The following is a 22139-nucleotide window of genomic DNA, read 5'->3' as shown; positions in this document are numbered from 1 at the left end:
TGTAAAATGGGGATAATAATAGCATTTACCTCCTAAGATTGCTGTGAGGATTCTATGAGATATTTGTAAAGAGCTTAGCACAGTGCCCAGCACATTGTAAGTGATATGTAAACGTTAGCTATTATTATTATTATTACTATTATTGTCACCATCATTGGAAAATTAGTTTCTGTTAGGGCAATGTTTCCCTAAAATAAGTTCTATCTCACTGACACAGTTTCCAACCTCATGAATGAGTCTTGTACGGGAGCTACACTGTCTGCTGGCCCTGGAGTGCAGAAAAGTCCCAATATAGGACGGGCTACAAATCTGCACAGCTAACCTGCAGGGCTCCAGGTTGCCAAACCCACAGGAACTGCAGTCCAGAAGTTTCCACAGCCACAGCCGCAAGGAGGCGCATTCTGCTCGAAGATCCCAAGCTTCTTCCACCCAGTTAAAATCGGGCTGAACTACTCTCCCGCCACCTGGGGGGCGTTTCCCCCGCCTCAGCACGGAGCTGTCCAAAGCGCTGCCTGGTGCCAGGGAGCGATGGGAACACTACGCGCTGCTTCGGAGCCGGAGATTTCGGAGGGATGGCTTCCAATACCTAATTAGGGAGCTACTTGTAAAGGTTCCTAGAGAGAGCATACGCGAGTATGCGCTCAAAATCTGAGGGGATTGACAGGCACTTCCGCGGCTAGTCGGGGTCCGAAGTGGGGTCCTTCGTTGGCGTAAGATCCGGGGTTCGGGCGCTGGTGGCGGCTCTAGAGCCTGCTGTTTGGGTTTATCAGACCGGCAAAATGGAGGAACTGGACGGCGACCCCACGCTCACGGTAAGGTCCATGCCATGGGGTGGACAGGGGCTAGAGTCGGCCACGAGTAATCTTGGTTTGTTCCTCTCCTTTCGCCGGAGATCGCTGCCCCGGCCCTCGGGGGGGGGGGGTGTCACTCTGCAGCTCGGGCTCACGCCCCGACGGAGCCCGGTCGCGAGTGTCGCAGGCCTGAGGCTCCTTTGTCTCTTCGCGCCTTAGCCACGCCCATATACGTGCACATGGGTGTTCCTTCTGCGTCCCCGGCCGGGCTTCCACTCTTTCCCCTTCTCTTTCCTAACCCTTCCTCCCCACCGGAGGAACCCTATTAGGCTTTCCCTTGCCTGCCCATCCTCGGGTATAGTCGTTATATTTTTTGAGCGTCACCATAGCGACGTAGCTGGTAGAGTGCTCTGCGGGTAGGATGAGTGACCTGAGTTCAAATACGGCCTCTGCCAAGTCGGCGGAGTCGCAGTTCTATGGACCCTAGGCTCCTCACTACAGCGCTTCGAGCCCTAGTTAACCCTCTTTGTAAAATAGAGGTAGTGACATCACCTATTTAGCTGGGTTGTGATTAGGAACCAGTATGATAATGTTTGTAAAGCACCTTGCAAACCCTGAACAAGCCACAAGCTCTTTCTGCCTCACTTTCCTCCTTTGTAAAAGGGAGCTAATAATAGCACCTATATTTTAGGGATGTGAGACCAGCATTCTGGTCTAATAGTCTCTCAGCAATCTGCCGTTGGTGAGATGTTATGTTGTTTTTTTTTTAAACCCTTTAACTTCGGTGTATTGTCTCATAAGTGGAAGAGTGGTAAGGGTGGGCAATGGGGTCAAGTGACTTGGCCAGGGTCACACAGCTGGGAAGTGGCTGAGGCCGGGTTTGAACCTAGGACCTCCTGTCTCTAGGCCTGACTCTTCACTCCACTGAAGCTACCCAGCTGCCCCAAGATGTTATGTTCTATTATATCTTCTCTAGATCCAATCCATTGTTTAGAATTCAACTTATAGTGATGCTTTTATTATTGGTGTGGTTTTTTTTTTGTGTTGTTTTTAAATAAAAACTCCTTACCTTCCATCTTAGATTCAATATTATGTATTGGTTCTAAGGCAGAAGAGTGGTAAGGGCTAGGCCAGGGGTTGGCAACCTTTTTGGCCGTGAGAGCCGTACAGTGCTCACCTGTAACAGCGCCTGAAAAAAAATTGACTTTATGGCTCCTGCAGAAAGAGTCATATGTTGCCGACCCCTGGTGCTAGGCAATGGGGAGTAAATGACTTGCCCAGGGTCACACAGCTAGGAAGTATCCGAGGCCAGATTTAAACCCAGGACCTCCCAACACTGGGCCTGCCTTTCAATCCATTGAGCCACCCAACTGCCCACTGTTTTTATTATTGTTGATATTGTGTATATTGTTTACTTGGTCCTGTTTATTTTGCTTTGATCAGTTCATACAAATCTTCCCACTTTTCTCTGACCTCATTTATTTATTTATTTATTTATTTTTATCCTGGGACTCCATTCAAGGAGCATAGGGCCACAACCAGTAGGCAATGGGACACATAGTCGCTCAGGGTCACCCAGCTGGGAAGTGTCTGAGCCCGGACTTGAACCTAGGACCTTTTCGTCTCTAGGCCTGGCTCTCAATCCACTGAGCTAGCCCAGCTGCCCCTACTTTAGGTTGCAGTTTCTTTAGCAGATGTAGTTTTTACAGGGTGGGGTTGCTAGCTCCACGCCCAACCTTCCTCCTTTTTCATCCGGGCTAGGGACTGTCGTTGGCCCAGGAGTGGTAAGGGTGGGCAGTAGGGGTCAAGTGACTTGCCCAAGGTCACACAGCTAGGAAGTGTCCGACGCCGGACTTGAACCTAGGACCTCCAGTTTCTAGGCCTGGCTCTCAATCCACTGAGCCACTCAGCTGCCCCATGACCTCATTTATTACTGCATAGTAATTAATTACAAATTTTATAACATGGGTTTTTTAGCCAATCCCCAATCAGTGGGTACTCATTTTGACTCATTTCTTTGTTATCACCATTACTTTTCCAACATAATTCCATACTGAAATCCTAAATGATGAATTATAGCTCCAGCAGTAGTGCATTAGTCTGCTCACAGGTCTTCCATATTGACTTCCCATCGTTGCCAGTTATCTGGATGAGGTAAAACCTCAGCATTGTTTTAGTTTGTATTTTTTGTGATTATTTAATTCAGAGCATGTTTTTATGTGGTCATTTATAGTTTACCAATCTTCTGAAGACTTCATATCCTTTGCCAATTTATTTGTTGAAGCAAGTGTTATACATAATGGGATTAGCATAGTTTCCAAAGAATTAAAGTTGTGAGTCACCCAGGGGGCAGTGGAGTGAAGCATGCAAGAGAAGTGACATAAAGAGATTCATTAGAAAGACCAGAAGAGAAGGTGGAGAAATCATGTATTGAGAGCAAAGGATCACTAATGCCCACTCGCTTTTATGGTGCCCTTGAAATATCTTGGTATCTAGAGCTAATGAAAGGTCTGTAGAGGATTTATGGGAGGATATGGATGGGTGGTGTCCTATTGCAGCAATGTCAGTGATATAGATTCATCCAAATATTTTAGGCACAAGATAACAACTTGTTTGATATTATGATAGCTGACATTTATATAGCATTTTTTTGTTTTTTTTTTTAAACCCTTGTACTTCGGTGTATTGTCTCATAGGTGGAAGATTGGTAAGGGTGGGCAATGGGGGTCAAGTGACTTGCCCAGGGTCACACAGCTGGGAAGTGGCTGAGGCCGGGTTTGAACCTAGGACCTCCTGTCTCTAGGCCTGGCTCTCACTCCACTGAGCTACCCAGCTGCCCCCATTTATATAGCATTTTAAGGTTTATAAGGTCCTTTAAATAAATTTTAAATAAAAAAATTTCCCAGTTGATCCTTATATTGACTATATTGTACTACATATGACATAATACTACAGGTAAAGTACATAATACTACAGGTATAATACTACAGGTAAAGTACCCACTTTATAGATTTTAAAAAAAACTGAATCTCAGGGAAGTTGAATGGCTTCAGATAATCCACAGTCACACAATTAGTCAGCAAAGGCAAAACATACTGAATAAGGTGTATTTTAAAATATAAAAACTATTCTTAGCTTATGGGCTGTACAAAACAGGTTAGAGTTTGCTGACTCCTACAGAATAACAAAAGCCTTGAATGAAATGTATGATTCTTAAGATGGTAAAAATTGATGCTTATTTCCCTTGGTTAATATATGATGATGCTACTGACAGTTTGTGTACTCTGAGTTGTTTAGTTGGGGTCCTTATAGGATTGGTTCAATGGCCTGGCTTAAATGATTTCTTAACTAATCACCATGTACAGTACCATATCCATACAAGTCCTTAATAAGTATTTTTTTTTAAACCCTTACCTTCCCTCTTGGAGTCAAGGCAGAAGAGTGGTAAGGGTAGGCAATGGGGGTCAAGTGACTTGCCCAGGGTCACACAGCTGGGAAGTGTTTGAAGCCAGATTTGAACCTAGGACCTCCCGTCTCTAGGTCTGGCTCTCAATCCACTGAGCTACCCAGCTGCCCCCTTCATAAGTATTTTTGATTACTTATTACTGATTTTAGGATTGTGTAAAAAAAAAATCATTGAAATTTCAAGACTTCAGAGTTCTCTTATCAAGGAAAGTTTGACAGTTATGTTTTACTTCTTTCTAGTTGATTCCAGGGGTGAATTCCAAGAAGAAGCAAATGTGTTTTGATTGGGGACCTGGAGAGATGCTGGTGTGTGAAACTTTGTTCAAAAATAAAGGTAATTATTTCATGCTCTCTTCATGCAGTCACCTTGTAGACTTTATTGGCGTGTCTGTATTGTTATGCATCTTGACTAGCTTGGAACAGGAGGAATTTTGACTTTTAAATTTTGGAGGCTTTGGCAGTTGTCATTAAATAGTCATGCCTGAGAATCTCATGGAACTGAAAAACATCCAACTCATAATAAATTGTTGATGTGATTGATTTTCCATCTGAAGATGGGCATGCTTCCCGCCTGTTCTTTATTTTAATTCTTGTTCAGCAGGAGATTTTATTTTTCCTTTTTCTCTACTCACTAAAACTATAACTATGCTTCAGTCCTTATTTGAATGACACTTTCAAGATATTTTGGCTATTTCTTATTTTCTATTCATGGTATTAAATAGATTGAATATTGTTTTCTTTTTATAATCTATCTAGAGCTAAGTAGTAGCAGTATGGCCAGAGATGTCTTTATTGTCTTTATTGGGAAGAAGGCATCCTTTTATTTTTGTTGTTCTGAATATCACCAGCTATTAAAAATGGGTTCATGGGGGGGGGCAGCTGGGTAGCTCAGTGGATTGAGAGTCAGGCCTAGAGACGGGAGGTCCTAGGTTCAAATCTGGCCTCAGACACTTCCCAGCTGTGTGACCCTGGGCAAGTCACTTGACCCCCATTGCTTACCCTTACCACTCTTCTGCCTTGGAGCCAATACACAGTATTGACTCCAAGGCGGAAGGTAAGGGTTTAAAAAAAAAAAAAAAATGGGTTCATGGGGCAGTTGGGTGGCTCAGTGGATTGAGAGCCAGACCTAGAGACAAGAGGTCCTAGGTTCAAATCTGGCCTTAGACACTTCCTATCTGTGTGACCCTGGGCAAATCACTTAACCACCATTGCTCACCCTTTCCTCTCTTCTGCCTTGGAACCAATACACAGTATTGATTCTAAAATGGAAGGTAAGAGTTTTTTTTAATGGGTTCAATATATTCAATGAAGATTTTACAGCAGTAGTGTAATCAACTTAAAAAAAAGTTATTATACTGCTTGCTAACAACAAGGTACCTCTTAGAGAGATTTTCTTATGTCTTTGAGGAAACATTATTAAAATATATAGAGTTTCTTCCTTTATTGCAAGAACTATATCAGGTCTAATGAAAGACTTATTTGTGGAAGATTGAGTAAAATTATCGGTTTTTCAATTTAACTAATTCTTTTTTTTTATTTTAATTTTTAGAAAATTTTTCCATGGTTACATGATTCATGTTCTTACTCTCCCCTCCACCTATCTCACCCTCCCCACCCACCCCATCCCCATAGCCAACGCGCATTTCCACTGGTTTTTACATGTATCATCGATCAAGACTATATTGTTGATAGTTGCACTTGGGGTGGTTGTTTAGAGTCTACATCCCAAATCATATCGACATCAACCCATGTGTTCAAGCAGTTGTTTTTCTTCTGTGTTTCTATTGCCATAGTTCTTCCTCTGAATGTGGATAGTGTTCTTTTTCATAATTCCTCAGAATTGTCCTGGATCATTGCATTACTGCTAGTATAGAAGTCCATTACATTTGATTGTACCACAGTGTATCAGTCTCTGTGTATAATCTCCTGGTTCTGCTCCTTTCACTCTGCATCAGTTCCTGGAGGTCATTCCAGTTCACATGGAATTCCTCCAGTTCATTATTCCTTTGAGCATAATAGTATTCCATCACCAGCAGATACCACAATTTGTTCACCCATTCCCCAATTGAAGGGCATTCCCTAATTTTCCATTTTTTTTGTAACTACAAAGAGTGTAGCTATGAATATTTTTGTACAAGACTTTTTCCTTATGATGTCTTTGGGGTATACACCCAGCAATGTATCAAAGGTAGTGCCCTTTGGGCATAGTTCCAAATTGCCATCCAGAATGGTTGGATCAATTCACAACTCCACCAGCAATGCATTAATGTGCCAATTTTGTCACATCCTTCTCCAACATTCACCACTTTCCTTTGCTGTCATGTTAGCCAATCTAATTTAACTAATTCTTGAGAGCTATTTTTTCTTAATTTTCTAGTTTAAAATGTCTGTTCTCTTTGCTATATCCCTAGCAGGAAATTTGGGCATTGTAAGACTGCAGTTACCACGTAAGGGACCCACTTAGGACAATCTTATAGAAAATGCATCCAGATGGCCCTTTTACATATTTAAGAGAGAAAAACTTCTCAGCACTTTTAGCACATTATGTTTTGGGTGGAAACTCATGAGTCTAGGCCACACGTTCTTTTCTGCTTTTTGTTTTGCTCATTGCAGACCACTGAACAACAACACAACATGTTCTAGAAATAGTTCTTGTATAAGAAAGTTATGTAGACTTGTAGTTTCTAATTTTTAAATCATCATGCATTGGTTGCATTTGCTGATAAAACATTATCTGATGGTTAACTTCTGTCATCTATGAGGTGTGTGTGTGTACTATTAAAAATACTATTAAAATTTTCTATTTTAGAGAACATTACATTACTTTGGCAACAGATTCACCTTCATTAACTGTGTTTTGTACAAATTAATATTAGCTTTTAATCACATACCTGATTATTGAGAACTGACAGATATAGCCCATTGAAAGTTGAGAGAGAGCTTACATACTTTGTTGTGCATGCAATAGTGATTACAAGTTTACCATGAATAATTTATATGTAGATGATTGATAAATAACTGTACTCTTTTATATATTTTTTGTATATATTTTATATATTGCTTTGAGTTTCTTTAGTGGGACTAGCAGCAAATTAATAAAATTGTAATAGTTAAATAGAGGCAAGATGGCATTGTGGATAAAGAACTGGCCTTTAAGCCAGGAAGCCCAGGCTGGGGTTAGATCTTTCCTCTGATGCATATTGTTTGTGTGACCTTGGGCAAACCATTGAATTTCGGTGTCCTAGATAGCTCTACTTCATAAGTGTAGACATACATTGGCTTTTGTTATAACATCTCTCCTCTTTTTCCCCTAATCTTTGATAATAATGTGGCCCTTCTTGTCAAGATGGAGGGAATTTGATTTCTCACAGATGTACCCTATACCAATGAAATCGTGGATTCAGTATCTATCCCTATAGCTAGATATTTGGTTTGATTATTTGGGTTTTATGACTTTACTTTGTTCCATTTCAGAGAAAGAAGAGAAGGTGCCAGGCTGTCCTTTAATCTATATTGTTCGGAAGGATATAGATGTTTACTCTCGGATCCTGCGAAAACTTTTCAATGAGTCCCATGGCATCTTTGTAGGACTACAGAGGATTGAGGAAGAATCAACAGGAAAATCTCGGAAAGCTCAGTAAGTAGCTTGTTGGAGGAACATTTATCTAACTCTTCACAATATCCCTTGAAGTAGTTAATGCTTACATGATACCCATTTTGTAGAGGAGAAAACCTAGACTCAGGTTAAATGACTCCCCTAATGCTACACAGTGTTAGAATTTGGATTGAAACACACTAAATCAGGCTCTCTTTCCATTATGCCAGGTTGACTATGAAATAACTCCCAATTGATTTTGTAAGTTGAATTTTTTGCAATGAAGAAGGACATCTTATAGGTTCAAGTTTGTTTCCTGGACTTTGAAAAGTGTAAATTATCTGAAAAAGAGATGATCTTAATAGTATGCCTCTGAATTACTTATGTGTTATCCCAGGCCATTTTTCTTCCTTTTTTAAAAATTTTATTTTTATTGTCATGCAAAACATACTTCCATATTGGCCATTGTTGTAAGAGCACACTTGTATATAACCAGAACCCCAAAATAAAACCAAAGATATAGTGATGTGAAAGATGACTCCAACAGTTCTTTCTCTGGATGTAGATAGCATTCCCCCATCATGTCTTTCAGGATTGTCCCAGATCACTGCATCGTTGAGAGTAGCCAAGTTTCCAGATAATCATTGTTCAATGTTGCCATTATCGTGTGTGATGTTCTCCCAGTTCTGCATCAGTTCCTGTAGATCTTGCCAACTTTTTCTGAAATCATCTTCTTACATCATTTCTTATAGCACAATAGTATTACCAACATGTACCACAGTTTGTTCATTCATTCCCCAATTGATGGACATCCCCTCAATTTCCAATTCTTTGCCATTCCAAAAAAGCTGCTATCAATGTTTTTGTACAAGTAGGTCCTTTCCCCTTTTTTATTATCTCTTTGGGTTACAGACCCAGTAGTAGTATTACCATATTAAAGGGTATGCACAGTTTTATAGCCTTTTGGCATAGTTCCAAATCGCCCTCCTGAATGGTTGGATCAAGTCACAACTCCATCAGCAATGCATTAGTGTCCTAATATAGGCCGTCTTCTTCTACGTTATTAAATTTAGTTGGAGCTATATTGGGTGAATGGAAATTTAATCACAAAAGGGATCAGTTCTTTAAAGTGTGTTTTTTTAGTCTATAATCCTCTCATAACCAAAGAATAGAAAACTAGAACACAGTCATTGCCCCTGTATTGTGTTAAGGTTAGTTACCAGATGGTACCAGTAATGAGGGCAGTTACCTATTAAGCCAGTAAGATTTCTTTAAATAGAAAAATAACTGTAGATTGTATCCTAGCCAGCTTTTTTATAAATACTTAAGTTTTGTCCTCAGGGAGCCACAACTGGAAAATAACTTAACCGTTCAGATCTTATGTGTATCACTTTTGTATGTCCTATCCTGTGAACTTTGAAATTAAATATCCTTGGTGTTTTGTTTTATTTTATTTTTGTAAGGTGGAGTAGGGAAAAGGAAATAACAAGGAATTGGATTTTATGGTCTTTTTTTTTTTTTTAAATATGCACGTCATTAAAAAATTTTGTTTTAGCATGATATATACTTCCTAACCAATACCCAAACAAGTCCCTCATAGAATATATTTTTCAAAAACCAGTTAAGTGGGGTAGCACTGGATGGAGAAACAGGACTAGAGAGCAGAAGTGCTGACCCAAACACTTCCTACCTGTGTGACCATGAACAAGTCACTTAATCCCAACTGTCTAGCTTTTATTGCTCTTCTTCCTGGGAACTGATACTTAATATTGTTTCTAAGACAGAAGGTAAGGATTTTTTAAAAAACAGTTAAGCAAAATTGCATAATAGAGTAATTGAGGTTGATAATACATATCACTTTATAATTTATAGTTTACTCTTTAGTAACAGAAATTTAGTGATAACATTGCTCATTTTATTTCACCTGACTTTGACCTTAAAAAATTTATTTTTCATTTACATTGATATAGCTACATTTATTCTTTGGGCTCTGCTTTTTTCTTATATATATTTCACAAATCCTTGCTGAATGTTATTTTTTAAAGACCGTTGTATTCTTTATAGATTGGTTCGAGTAAGTAAAAACTATCGTTCAGTTATAAGGGCCTGTATGGAAGAAATGCATCAAGTAGCAAGTAAGTAATTTTGTGATGGAATTTGAGATAATATTTTTTAGGCCAATATGAAATTACTTTTCTTATAGCATCTGTCTTTTTTTCCTCATCTCTGATGAGGCTAACCCTTCTCTATATGCCCTTGATTCTGTTACCTTCCTTTTCCAGCAAATTGCCCCCTTAGTCATTCTTTTTTCCCCCTCTAATTTAAAATTCTTCTACCACCTTCAAATATACCCAGGTCTCCCCTATCCTTAAAAAAAACTTCATTAGACTCTACCATCCCCTCTAGGTATCTTTCTTCCTTTTCTCAGCCAAACTTAATAGAAACTGCTGTTTGCACTTATTGCTGCCACTTTCTCTCATTACAACTGTAGCTTCTGACCTCATCATTCAACTGAATTTCTCTAGTTACCAACAATGTCTTAATTGTCAAATCTGATTTTTTTTTTTGTCTTTACTCTCCTTGACTTCTGTGTACTATTGATGACTTCTTCCTATTGGAGTCTCACTACTCTCTTTTTGATTCTCTTCCTACCTTGTTTGAGATCTCCTTAATCTCCTTTGTTAGTTCATCTAGCATGCCTGCTAAAAGTAAGTATTCACCAATTGCTTATTGGACATTTCAAACTGAATGTCCCACAGACATCCCAAACTTAATATATCTAAAACAGCTTGTCATCTTTTTTTCTTCAAAAACAGATATTCCAATATTCCTAAAGTTTCCAGGTTTGTAACTTTAGTCTTATCTTCAGTTCCTTACTCTCCCTCATCTTACATATCCATAGCCAGTTGCCAAATTTTGCCATCTCTCCCTCTGTAACATCTTTTGCATTGACCCCTTCTCTCCTCATAAGAACACTATACCAGGTCTGGCTCTTAACACTTCTTGCCTAGTCTATTGCAGTGGCCATCCTCCACCCATTTGTCAAAGGACTTTTTCTTAAGTACAAATTTGACCATATCACTGTCCTGCTAATGGATCTCTTTCTTCTTTCTGCACCTTTGTACTGGCTTTCCCCCATGACTCAAATATATGCACTCATCACCTCTGCCTGATAGCATCTCTTCCTTCAAAGGGGTAGCTCAAATGATACCTTTTGCTGAAGTGTTCCCCAATCCAACTGCTAGATCACCCTCTCTCCTAGTATCTTATATTTCTTTTGTATTCATTCTGTATGTGTTTATATATGTACGTGTTGTCTCACTTGAAAGAACATAATGTCTTTGAAGGTAGGAATTGTTTCATGTTTTGTCTTTGTATCCTCAGTGCCTGGCATAGCAGGTATTTAATAATAAATGCTTTTTGACTGATTTATTAGAATTACAGAAATCAGATCTGGTTTGCACTTCTTTAAATCCACAATCTCCCTTTCAGTGATGTTGGCCCCTTAGAATCTGATTTTTTGGGGGACAGTAATCTTAGTTACATTTTTCCAAGGTAGAGCCTATAGAATTGACAAATAATTGACACATAAGGCAAAAGGGCAGTGGTGCTCAAAGTTATGAGTTTTGTTGACATCTGCAAAACCTTTAGTCAGAAGAGCCAGAAAATTACTGTGTACCCTATAGAGAGTTCAGTGTAATATAATACTCTGTTACAGGAAACTTGAGAGCCACAGTTTTCATATCACTGACCTACAGTAAAAGAGTGTAAGTTATGTTAAAAAATATCTATAGTGAATATACTTACTTAAATGAATATATTACCTTATCAACATATCACTCCACAAATAATAATGTGAGACCTAATGCTTTCTCTCTCATCTTGAGAAATTCTTGTCTATGTCTTTCCACAAATCCTTCATGGAGAGATCTATCCAGAGCACTAGACACTTTTTCATGAGTCTTTTAATATTTTGTGGTACCAGGGAAGACTTGGGCTGTCCATCTGCTATCCTTTGGCCTGGTTCTTTAAGCATGCTGAACCTAATATAGTGGGAGAAAGGTACCATAGGTCCATGGTTATGACCTGTCTGGTAAGTGATTTGGGAAAAAAGTTATCCATATGGTGTCAGTGAATGACTTCTTGTAAAATTGAAACCAATATCTGCTACATTTGCTACATCTATACTACCAATTCTTTTTGCATCTATTTTATATTCTTATCTTCTTTGGCAGTCATAGACCAGCCCTCTACCTCCTCTCTAAGGCATACTTGTTCTTGGCGATGTCTTTTATGCCAGTTCTTGAATGCTAGTCCTTGCAGGTACGATGTTACTTAACCTCTATTTTTATTTTTCTTCTTAAAAAAGTTCAAATTTAATTTTTTAAATGAAAATCTGTCTTTCCTACTTCCCACTTTCCCTCTTCTTTTCACTGAGAAAGCAAAAAACAACAACAACAAAACCCCTATAACACGGATAGTCAAGCAAAACAAATTCACACAAATTTAGCCATGTCAAAAAAAAAAAAAGTCCCATTCTGCATTCTGAGACTGTCACCTCTTTATCAGGAAGTTTAGGTAGCATGAGTCCTCTAGAATTGATGGTTCATTGTGTTGAACTGTGTTCTTAAGTCTTTCAAAGTTTTTTGTCCTTATGATAGTTATTATATAAATTATTCTTTTACTCACCTCCTTTGTTATTTTTTATAGTACAATAGTATTTTATTACATTCCTATACCATACCTTGTCTAGCCATTCTCTAGTTTAATAGGCACCCTCTCAGTTTCCAATTCTTTACTACTACAATGAATATTTTTGTATGCATGGGTCCTTGCCCCTTTCTTTGATCTCTTTGGGGTATAGACCTAGTAGTATCGAGCTAACTGTCTTTCCTTTGCCCTTTGAGTCACCTGAAATTTGCATTTTTCTGAGATAATAGTGTAACAACAAATAAAAAATAATCAAAAGAAGAAATTCTAGATTCTAGTAATAGCACAGAGAGAAGTATTATAACAGCATTCTAGGGAAACCAGTAAAATTGCTGCTCATTGAAAATGTCTTTGTTTTTTGTTCATTTTTGTCAGTTGCTGCTCAAGATCCGATCTGTGGGCGTCAATATAGTAGTCAGGTACAGATGTTTCTATTATATCTATACCACTAACTTTTATCTATTGTAAATTCTTTGAATTCTTACATAGTTATAGTTATTGGCTGACCATTCTTTCTAACTCAATTTTAAGATCTTAGAGAGCAGAGCTTGTCTTATGTTTTCTTCCCTGAAACTTTGCATATAATAGGTACTATTATAGTTAATTAAGAGTTAATTAATTACTTGGACTAATTAGAGATTCTTGGTAAGTAGGAATAGGTTGATTGGCTAGAGAAAGAGAATTGAAGGGTTACCTTAAGAAGCCAGCTAGAATCTTCATGGAGGTTTCTTAAAAGAATTCATTACAGTACTAAACCCTTACCTTCTGTCTTCTAATCAAAACTGTATAATGGTTCCAAGGCAGAATAGTTGTAAGGGCTAAGTAATGGCAGTTAAGTGACTTACCCAGGTCACACAGCTAGGAAGTGTTTAAAGTCAAATTTGAACCCCAGGACCTCTAGCCCTGGCTCAAAATCCACTGAGCCACTTCCCTGCTCCCTTTGTTGATTGATTCTTACTCAACAAGTCAACCAGTGGAAATACTTATCTTAGATTTTCTAGATGGATATGATTTGATGTTGGATGGAGAGTTGAGTTCTTAGGTAGCCACACAGTTAGTACCTATTTCCAGATCTGTTGTTTTAATAAAATATCTTAGTCTTGAACTGGGGACTGAAATAGAAGTGTTCTACTTTCTCTTTTCTTTTATTATTAGATTTTAATTTACCCTGCCTGGAGCAAGAAGATTAATTTGTATTCTATCTTAATAATGATCTGGTTGTTTTCTACCCTGCAAACTCAGCAAAGCATTTATTTTGTCATGCATGAGCTAACATCATTTGATCTTTCTGACCACTTTGTGGTTCATTTCCTGCTCTGTTCCATTGTTACCACAGAGTGTTTTTTCTCAATCCAGATTTGTTTTTGATTCTTCCCCTAGGTTTCTATTCTTTCTGCCATGGAGTTAATCTGGAACCTTTGTGAGATCCTCTTTATTGAAGTAGCCCCAGGTGAGAATAGTTGGATGCTTATGTAACATAAAAATTATTTAGGACATTGCTCTTCCCCTGCCTTTACCTTTTCATTGTTTCTATCTATTTTATAGGATTCCTTGCTTAAACTATTTCCCCCATCTTTCATCGTTTTCCTTAGTTGAATGTAAGCTGCTTAAAGACAGGGGCTTTTTGCTTTTTTGTCCCTAGTGTCTATTACAGTGTCTTTCACATAGCATTTATGTGATAAATATTTGTTGATTTTGTTGGTGAATTTTCCACCTCATTCTCATAAGCACTTCAATACTCAAAGGTATGTGGTATTTTGCATATCACTGAATGGGAAGAATAGTAAAGTTGAGACCTGTCAGGAGATTAAAATATTAGACAAATTCTCTGTTCCCCCAACTGAAAATTTGTTCTTCCTTCTGATATTTTTTATAGAATGTTCTCCATTGTCCTCATATTTTACCTTTATATAGAGAGAGATTTGTGTCTGTGTCTTAACCCTCTTATTTGATTATAAATTGGTAGGTTGATAAAATCTTGTTTTTCATGCTTGTATCCCTTGTTCCTGGTATCATGCCCTATACACAAAAAGCACTTAATTACTATATGTTGAATTGAATTCAGGTTGAGATCTAGAGAATTGGGGGGTTCATATAATTAAGAGGAACATAGGGATATTAGTTACACTTGATTGTGATAAATTGTTGGAGTGCAAAATTGTGGGTTTTGTGGTCAAGATAACTATGAAGTTGCAAAGGACTAATTGGTATTTCATCTTATAGCTGGGGCATTTGCCAGTGACCCACATCTCTATATTAATGGCCATGGGTTTAATTTGATAGCTAAAAATCAGTAAATAGAGGCCATATATGTGTCAGTGTCAATTCTGCCTCCGGCACAGTCCTCTTTTGGAGAGCTATTTACACTAAGCCTATGCTGTGCCATTAATATTAATTGATAATCTTCTGTAATCAGCCTCTCTATCTTAACTTATTTTACATCTAATGTTGGGAAAGTAGAAGTTATGGATTATATTGACTATAGTTTTTGCTCCCAGCTGGCCCTCTACTCCTTCACCTCCTTGATTGGGTCCGACTACACGTGTGTGAAATGGATGGTTTGTCAGCAGATGTTCTTGGTAGTGAAAATCCAAACAAACACGAAAACTTCTGGAATTTGGTGAGAATTGAATTCAGGCTGAGCCTCTCTTCAGAACATTGGTACTAGATGCTCAGGTGGGCCTGCAAGCCAGATTCCATATCTTGTAGATAGTCTGACCAGTTGAAATCACTGATTAGAGAAATATTTTCTTTTATCCTTTTCCTCCTGTTCAGAGAAAATAACTGCAACTCTGAGAGGTAGTTGGAATGTTGACATTTTCCTTTTCTCTCTCTCTCTTTACCCTTGCCTGTGTAGAATGGAGAAAACTGGACTAGATATTTATGATTTTGAAGATTCCCATGAGCCCATGATCTTAATTAGATCCCTTTGACTATTCCTGAACCTCAGAGAAATCTTGTCAGGGTAGGGAAGAAATCAGGACAATATGTGAGCTTTCATAGCTTTCTTGGATATTATTGAAAGATAATTAAGAATTGATTTCTTAAAAACACCCTTACTTTTCTCTCTTAGAATCAATATTGCATATTGATTCTAAGGCAGAATAGCTGTAAGGGCAAGCAGTGAAGGTTAAGTGACTTGCCCAGGGTCACACAACTAGGAAGTACCTGAATCCAGATTTGAACCCAAGACCTCCTCTCTCTAGGCCTGGCTCTCAATCCACTGAGCCACCTAACTGCCCCCTTGAAATTCTGTTTAAAAACTGGAACTTGGCAAAGGGGTTAATATCTGCCTTCAGGACCTTGGGGCTGTTCCTGATTCTTTCTTCTTCTGAGAAAGAATCCTTGTTGAACTGGAGAAATAAATCCTTTGGATTCTTGGAGCTAAAGAATTTATTTAGGGAGATAGAATCCCCCACTGGGAACCTGAGATTGGTACTTGGGCCCTCCCTGAGGCTAGATGGGTTTGGGGTCTCTTGCAGGCGACTCTCTTCGTGCTACAGGGCCGCCTGGACGAGGCGAGGCAAATGCTGTCCAAAGAAGCTGATGCTAACCCTGCTTCAGCCAACATGTGCAGAATCCTGGGGGACCTGATGAGGACGATGCCTATTCTCAGTGTATGTAGGAATAGCCTTAATACTGGGCAACACATCCATAACAGAAAACAAAACTAAGTGGGGCTATGGGGAAATTACTTTTTAAAAAGTTTTATAGATGTTCTTTTTCACATTGTTTTCATTTTCCATTGATGCACTTTCCCTCTCATGTATTAGAAGCCTCCCTCACTAAAATACAGTTAAGTAAAACAGGTCATCACATTGGCTGTGACAAAAAATTTCCTTATTCTTCACCTATAATCTGCAGAGAAATGGAAGGAGACCTACGAAGGCCTCACTACTCCCTGCTATGATGAGAATCCTAAAGCTTTTCAGGCTTGTTTTCCTTTACATTATAGTCATTGTGTAAATGGTTCACTTGGTTTTGCTTACAGTTCCTAGAAACCAGATTTCTCTTGATTCTTCATATTTGTAGTTTCTTGCAACAAAGATATTCTGTTACATACATGAACCACAGTTTGTTTCACCATTTCCTAATTAGTGGCCATCTGTTTTGTTTCCGGTTCTCTATTATAAAAAGTGCTACTATACATATTTTTGCATATAAAAGACCTTTTTAAAAAATCTATTTGGGATATATTCCTAGTAGTGTTATTGCTGGGCCAAAGCAGGGAGGAAGGGAACTTCTCAAAGCAAGACCTTTCCTTCTGTAGCCTGGCAACACACAGACATTGACAGAGCTGGAGCTGAAATGGCAGCACTGGCATGAGGAATGTGAGCGACATCTTCAAGATGGCACCTTTGCTTCTAACCCCCACTTGGAATCCCTCTGTAAGGTGTGTAGGCTGGAGGCTTGGGTAGACTATCAATGAATTTGTTGCCCAAAGGTTCATCTTCTTAGTGGTCTGGGGAAGTCTAGGGAAGTATTCTGAAAATAATGTTTTTAAAAGCATAAAATTATGTAGGATAACAGGGGGAAAAAGTTGTACTGAAAAACATCTAAACATTTTTTAAAACAAGTTCATAATCCTCTGGGTAAGAACGCCTTCTCTGCTTGGTTAGGCGGCCCCCACAGTAAAGATAGAGCCCTTGTCCTTCAGAGAAGGCTTTTCTGGGACCATCCCTTTCCTGGGGGAAATTTGCATCTTCCCTTGTCTTGGGGGTGAGAACTTGTCCTAAGTGTACTGAGCTCCCAACTCCCTGAGCTGAGAGAAAAGCCTCTTCCCTTAGATCATGCTGGGAGACGACAATGCTTTACTGGAGCAGAAGGAACTTCTCAGTAATTGGTATCATTTTCTAGTGACTCGGCTTCTCTACTCTCACCCCACAGTGAAACCCATTGAATTGCACTTCTATGCCCAGGTAAGTCTGAGGGCACCACTTCAAGGGAGAAGGCTATGGGGTTTGTTTTTTTAAAGAATGTTTTATTGTTGGTTCTTCTTTCTGTCACAGTTGTTACTTCCCCATTTCTATCAGTCCTTATGTTGTAACAAAGAAAAACAAGCATCTGATATAGAAACCTTAACCTTCTTGAATATTCTATTCTGGTAGATGCCCATGTCTGTACTGTGAGAGAAGGGGTATGTTTCATTATCTTCCCCAGGACAAAGCAGGGTGGTTTTGTGTTGTGTTTTTTTCCTTCAGTTGTTCCCTAATCGATGGGTGTTCACTTTGTTTCCAATTCTTTGCTACAGTCGAGAATGCTGTTAGGAAGGTTTTGGCATCCATTTCTGTCATTGTCTTCACTGGGGTATGTGCCCAGGGATGGGATTGCTGGATATGGACTACTTAGTTACTTTTTCCATATAATTCCTGCTTGAAATCCAGAAGGTTAGACCATTTCACAACTCCAATAGTGCATTAATAAGCCTATCTTCCCCCAGCCTCATCAACATTTATGGTTCTTATCTTTCTTCATTTCTACCAACTTGGGGAGAGTGAGTTGAAGCCTCAAATTTGTTTTATGTTTATCTTACTATTAGTGATTTAGAGCAGGCTTTTATTGTGTATGTGGTCATTAGTTTGCAAAACTTCTTTTGAAGTATGCTAATATCCTTTGATCACTTTTCTGTTCAGGAATGGCTTTTGTGGTCAATTCCCTGTATATTTTGGGTATCAGACTTTTCTTGATGATTTTATTTTTATTTTTTAAATCTGTTGATTTTATTAGGACAAAAGCTCTTAAATTTTATATAGTGAAAATTTGCTATTTTGTTTTTCATAAAATTTTCTTTCTCTCTTGTTTTATTAAGAATCATTCTCTAACCATAGTTGAGAAAGATACTTGGTCTTGTTCTCTTCTGATTTTTTTTTTTTAATGAATGACCTTTTACATTCAGATCATATGGTATAAATGTTGGTCTCATTCTGACTTCTGACAGACTTCCTTCCAGTTTTCCTAGCAGTTGTTTTCCAAAAAAGGATTAGATTCCAAGGTGGTCTAATGGGATAATCTTTGGAGAAATCCTATCTCCTTTCTTTGGGATTCCCAACTTTGCACCTTAATTTTGCCTTTCTTCAAGAACTTTTATCCACTCTTATAATTGAGTTCATTTTGTGGTCCTCTTACAGTCCAGCCTAGATCTCTTTCTGGGAGGCGATAGTAGTCCAGAACCTCTGGACAATATTTTGATGGCAGCCTTTGAATTTGATATTCATCAAGTCATCAAGGAGTGCAGGTAGGAAATCTTCCTGGTTCCCTCTGCTTCTCATCTCTTGCCAATGTGCCTCCCTCCTAAGTCAGCAAGTGATAACTTTACCTTGTAACAGGGGCAGTCTGGGTAGAAATAAATGGGGCTCTTCATATCCAAAAGTTGGAAATATCTTTGTTTTATTTTTTTTTTAAACCCTTACTTTCTGTCTTAGAATTAATGCTAAGTATTGGTTCCAAGGCAAAAGTGTAGTAAGAACTAATCAGTTGGGGTTAAGTGACTTGTCCAGGATTACACAGCTAAGAAGTGTCTTGAGACCAGATTTAAACCCAAGTCCTATCATCTGGTGCTCTTTTCGCTGATCCACTAGCTGCCTCTAGGAAATAACTTTTTTTTAAAATCCATACCTTCTGTCTTGGCATCAATAATATGTTTTGGTTCCAAGGCAGAGGAGAGGTAAGTACTAGGCGATGGCTTAAGTGACTTGCCCAGGGTCACACAGCTAGAGAGTGTCTGAGGTCAGATTTGCACCCAGGGTCTCCCATCTTTAGGCTTGGTTCTCAGTCCACTGAGCCACATAGCTGCTCCCACTAGGAAATAGTTTTTAAGAAAAAGCTGCCTATATTGAGATTGTTTTCATATCTCTTCTGAACTATCCACCCTAACTGTCTTCCTTTTTGCATTGACATCTGCCTCTACAGCATTGCCCTGAGCAATTGGTGGTTTGTTGCTCACTTGACAGACCTACTTGATCACTGCAAACTTCTCCATTCTCACAACCTCTAGTAAGTGGCAGAGGGTGGTGGCAAGGAGTAGGCAACTGTTTGACATTCCTGAGGGAAGGGGTGGGTTGAATGAGCAGGGATGGGAATGGAGTCTGGCTAAGGATTAGAACCTAGAAAGGAGAAAAGGCCTTGGTTGCTAATAATCTTACAGTGAGTTTTATTTCAGTTTTGGTTCTAATATGCGAGAATTCCTTCTGCTTGAATATGCATCAGGATTGTTTGCTCATCATAGGTAAGAATACTTGGAAAGATTGGGGTTTTCTGGTGAAGCTGGGAGAGGAAGGGTGGCCTGAACTATTTTCTTCTGTAGCCAGAGCTACCCACTAGTAATAGGGGCTATGAAGGACATAGTTCAGATGTTAGTGCCCACTTTGGGTTGCCCCACACTTCTCTCCCTTTGGGGATTTTGTTTTCAGCCTATGGCAGCTAGGTGTGGATTACTTTGACCATTGTCCAGAGCTGGGCAGGGTTTACCTGGAGCTACATATTGAGCGGATTCCACTAAACACAGAGCAGAAGGCCCTCAAAGTACTTCGGATCTGTGAGAGGCGGCAGATGACTGAACAAGGTAAGGTAGGCCCAGTGAGCCAGTGTAGCTGTCACTGCCACTGCAGCCTAACATCAGGGGATGATTAGGTAGTTTGGAGATCTCTTCCTTGTCAGTTTGTACCAGCTTGGAAAATGAGTAGGCAAAGTACAGAAGAATCAGCAATCAACTACAAATAATAACATGCTCATAGCTATAGTCAGTCAGGGAGCAGGCTTCCGGAACACATTCTGCCTTTGTATAAACAGCCTGATTTTCATGGCAATGTATATCGGGCAGCCTCAGGTAGAGCTTCTGCAGCATGGCCTAATGGAGAGAATGCTGCTTTTGGAGTCATACATACTTAGGGGTCAGGTCTATTTCTGATGCTGCTGCAGGCCTCAGTAAAGATAGTCCATGAAAACAAGGGAAAATGGATATTCCGGGAGGTATCTAGAATCTGCTGTTTATCTTCTTCCCTTTGGAAAGTTCGAAGCATCTGCAAGATTCTTGCCATGAAAGCTGTCTGCAACAACCGCCTGGGCTCTGCCTTGTCCTGGAGTATCCGAGCCAAAGATGCAGCTTTTGCCACTCTTGTCTCTGATAGGTGCGTCTGGACGGGGTTTTCTTCCTCTTTCTTATAACAATTGGCTAGAGGGTGGGGCTGCCAGCCTTTCTTAGGAACTAATGGGCTACATGAGGGCGAGTACCGGCTGCCCTGGATTTCACCTGAGATATTTCTCTGTAGGTTCCTGAAGGATTACTGTGAACGGGGCAGTTTCTCAGACTTGGATCTCATTGACAACCTGGGCCCGGCTATGATGCTTAGTGACCGTCTGACTTTCCTAGGTATCTCTTGGGCTGCTCATTGTACCTGGAAGAGGGTGCAGATCCTAAGTCCATCAGTGTCTGCCTGGACTTGGATGATCAGAAACATCCTCTACTCCAGGAAAAGATGTTAGGACCTTGGAGCCACCCCTCGCTCCATGTAGAGGCCTTTGGGGGGTGGGGGGTGGCAGCTTTCTGCTATATGAGAATGTTCTCTTGTTATAGTAGCACCTATAGTTTCCCTGCAAGCACAATCCCACCAGGGTTTGTCACTGATCAATAGGAAAGTACCGCGAGTTTCACCGGTTGTATGGAGAAAAGCGCTTTGCTGATGCTGCCTCCCTGCTGCTGTCACTGATGACTTCCCAAATTGCCCCTCGATCCTTCTGGATGACGCTACTGACTGATGCCCTTCCTCTACTAGAACAGAAACAGGTATCAGCCCACAGTGGTCTTTTCCTTCTATGAATTTTTGTACTTCAAAAGCTATATTGCAGTCCAATTATTAAAATTTGCCCTTTTCAGGACTTAAATGCAACACTAGGTACAGATTGAATGTTTCTTCCTTTTAAACTGATTTGCCTGATAGAGGGCATCTGGCAGTTGAGACCCTGCCCTAGAATTGCTGACAGAGCTCCAGAAGGGTGTGGACTTGGGGGGTTGGTATAGAGTGTGAATTTAGGAGCTGTCAGGTTCTGCCCGACTGACTGTACCTCTCCATCCTCCTTTGAGAATTATAGGGTTGACCTTTATGCCCAGCTCCTCATAAGGAATGTAACCCTCCTAAAACTTCCTTAGGTCATCTTTGCTGCTGAGCAAACCTATGAGCTGATGCAGTGCCTTGAGGACCTGACAATGGGAAGACCAGAGCCCAGAAAGCTCGGGGGCCAGAGATCCCAGGTACCTGGATCCCAGTTAAGGTGGGAGGTTTGCAGAGGGGTAGGAGGGGCTTCTCCTAACAAACTGTACTTCTAGGAGGATGACGTCGAGACGACCAAAGTGGAAATGCTGAGACTTGCTCTTGCACGAAACCTTGCACGGGCAATTGTGAAGGAAGGAACCTTGGAAGGCTCATGAAACCGTATGGTGGTAGATGTTTTTTCCTAAAAATAAATGCTTTCTTTTACAAATAAAAGGACATCCCTTTGTCTAGTCAGTAAAGATGATGTGAGTCATGAGAGGGAGAAGACACAATTTCATTTTCAGTGGTCCTGGTGTAATTTTGGCCTAG

General features: G+C 39.7%; 1 protein-coding gene across 2 annotated transcripts; it reads left to right on the top strand.

The window, feature by feature from the left end:
* The first annotated feature begins 723 nt into the window (after positions 1 to 723).
* On the top strand, positions 724 to 22043 carry NUP85 (nucleoporin 85). 2 transcript variants are annotated; one of them, XM_044673380.1, is made up of 19 exons: positions 724 to 812; positions 4497 to 4590; positions 7731 to 7893; positions 9916 to 9986; positions 12937 to 12980; positions 13942 to 14011; positions 15060 to 15181; positions 16044 to 16178; positions 16832 to 16954; positions 17349 to 17480; positions 18690 to 18796; positions 19471 to 19554; positions 19721 to 19786; positions 19971 to 20122; positions 20570 to 20687; positions 20829 to 20929; positions 21192 to 21343; positions 21707 to 21808; positions 21884 to 22043. In XM_044673380.1, the coding sequence occupies exons 1-19, from the start codon at positions 780 to 782 to the stop codon at positions 21983 to 21985; spliced, it is 1971 nt and encodes a 656-aa protein (XP_044529315.1). In that variant the 5' UTR covers positions 724 to 779; the 3' UTR covers positions 21986 to 22043. The 2 variants fall into 2 exon arrangements, with proteins under 2 accessions (XP_044529315.1, XP_044529316.1); XM_044673381.1 differs by lacking the exon at positions 16044 to 16178.
* Positions 22044 to 22139: the final 96 nt, after the last annotated feature.

The sequence above is a fragment of the Gracilinanus agilis genome, chromosome 4 (assembly GCF_016433145.1).
Source record: "Gracilinanus agilis isolate LMUSP501 chromosome 4, AgileGrace, whole genome shotgun sequence".
Classification (NCBI taxonomy): Eukaryota; Metazoa; Chordata; class Mammalia; order Didelphimorphia; family Didelphidae; genus Gracilinanus; species Gracilinanus agilis.
This window is presented reverse-complemented; position numbering and strand designations above follow the sequence as displayed.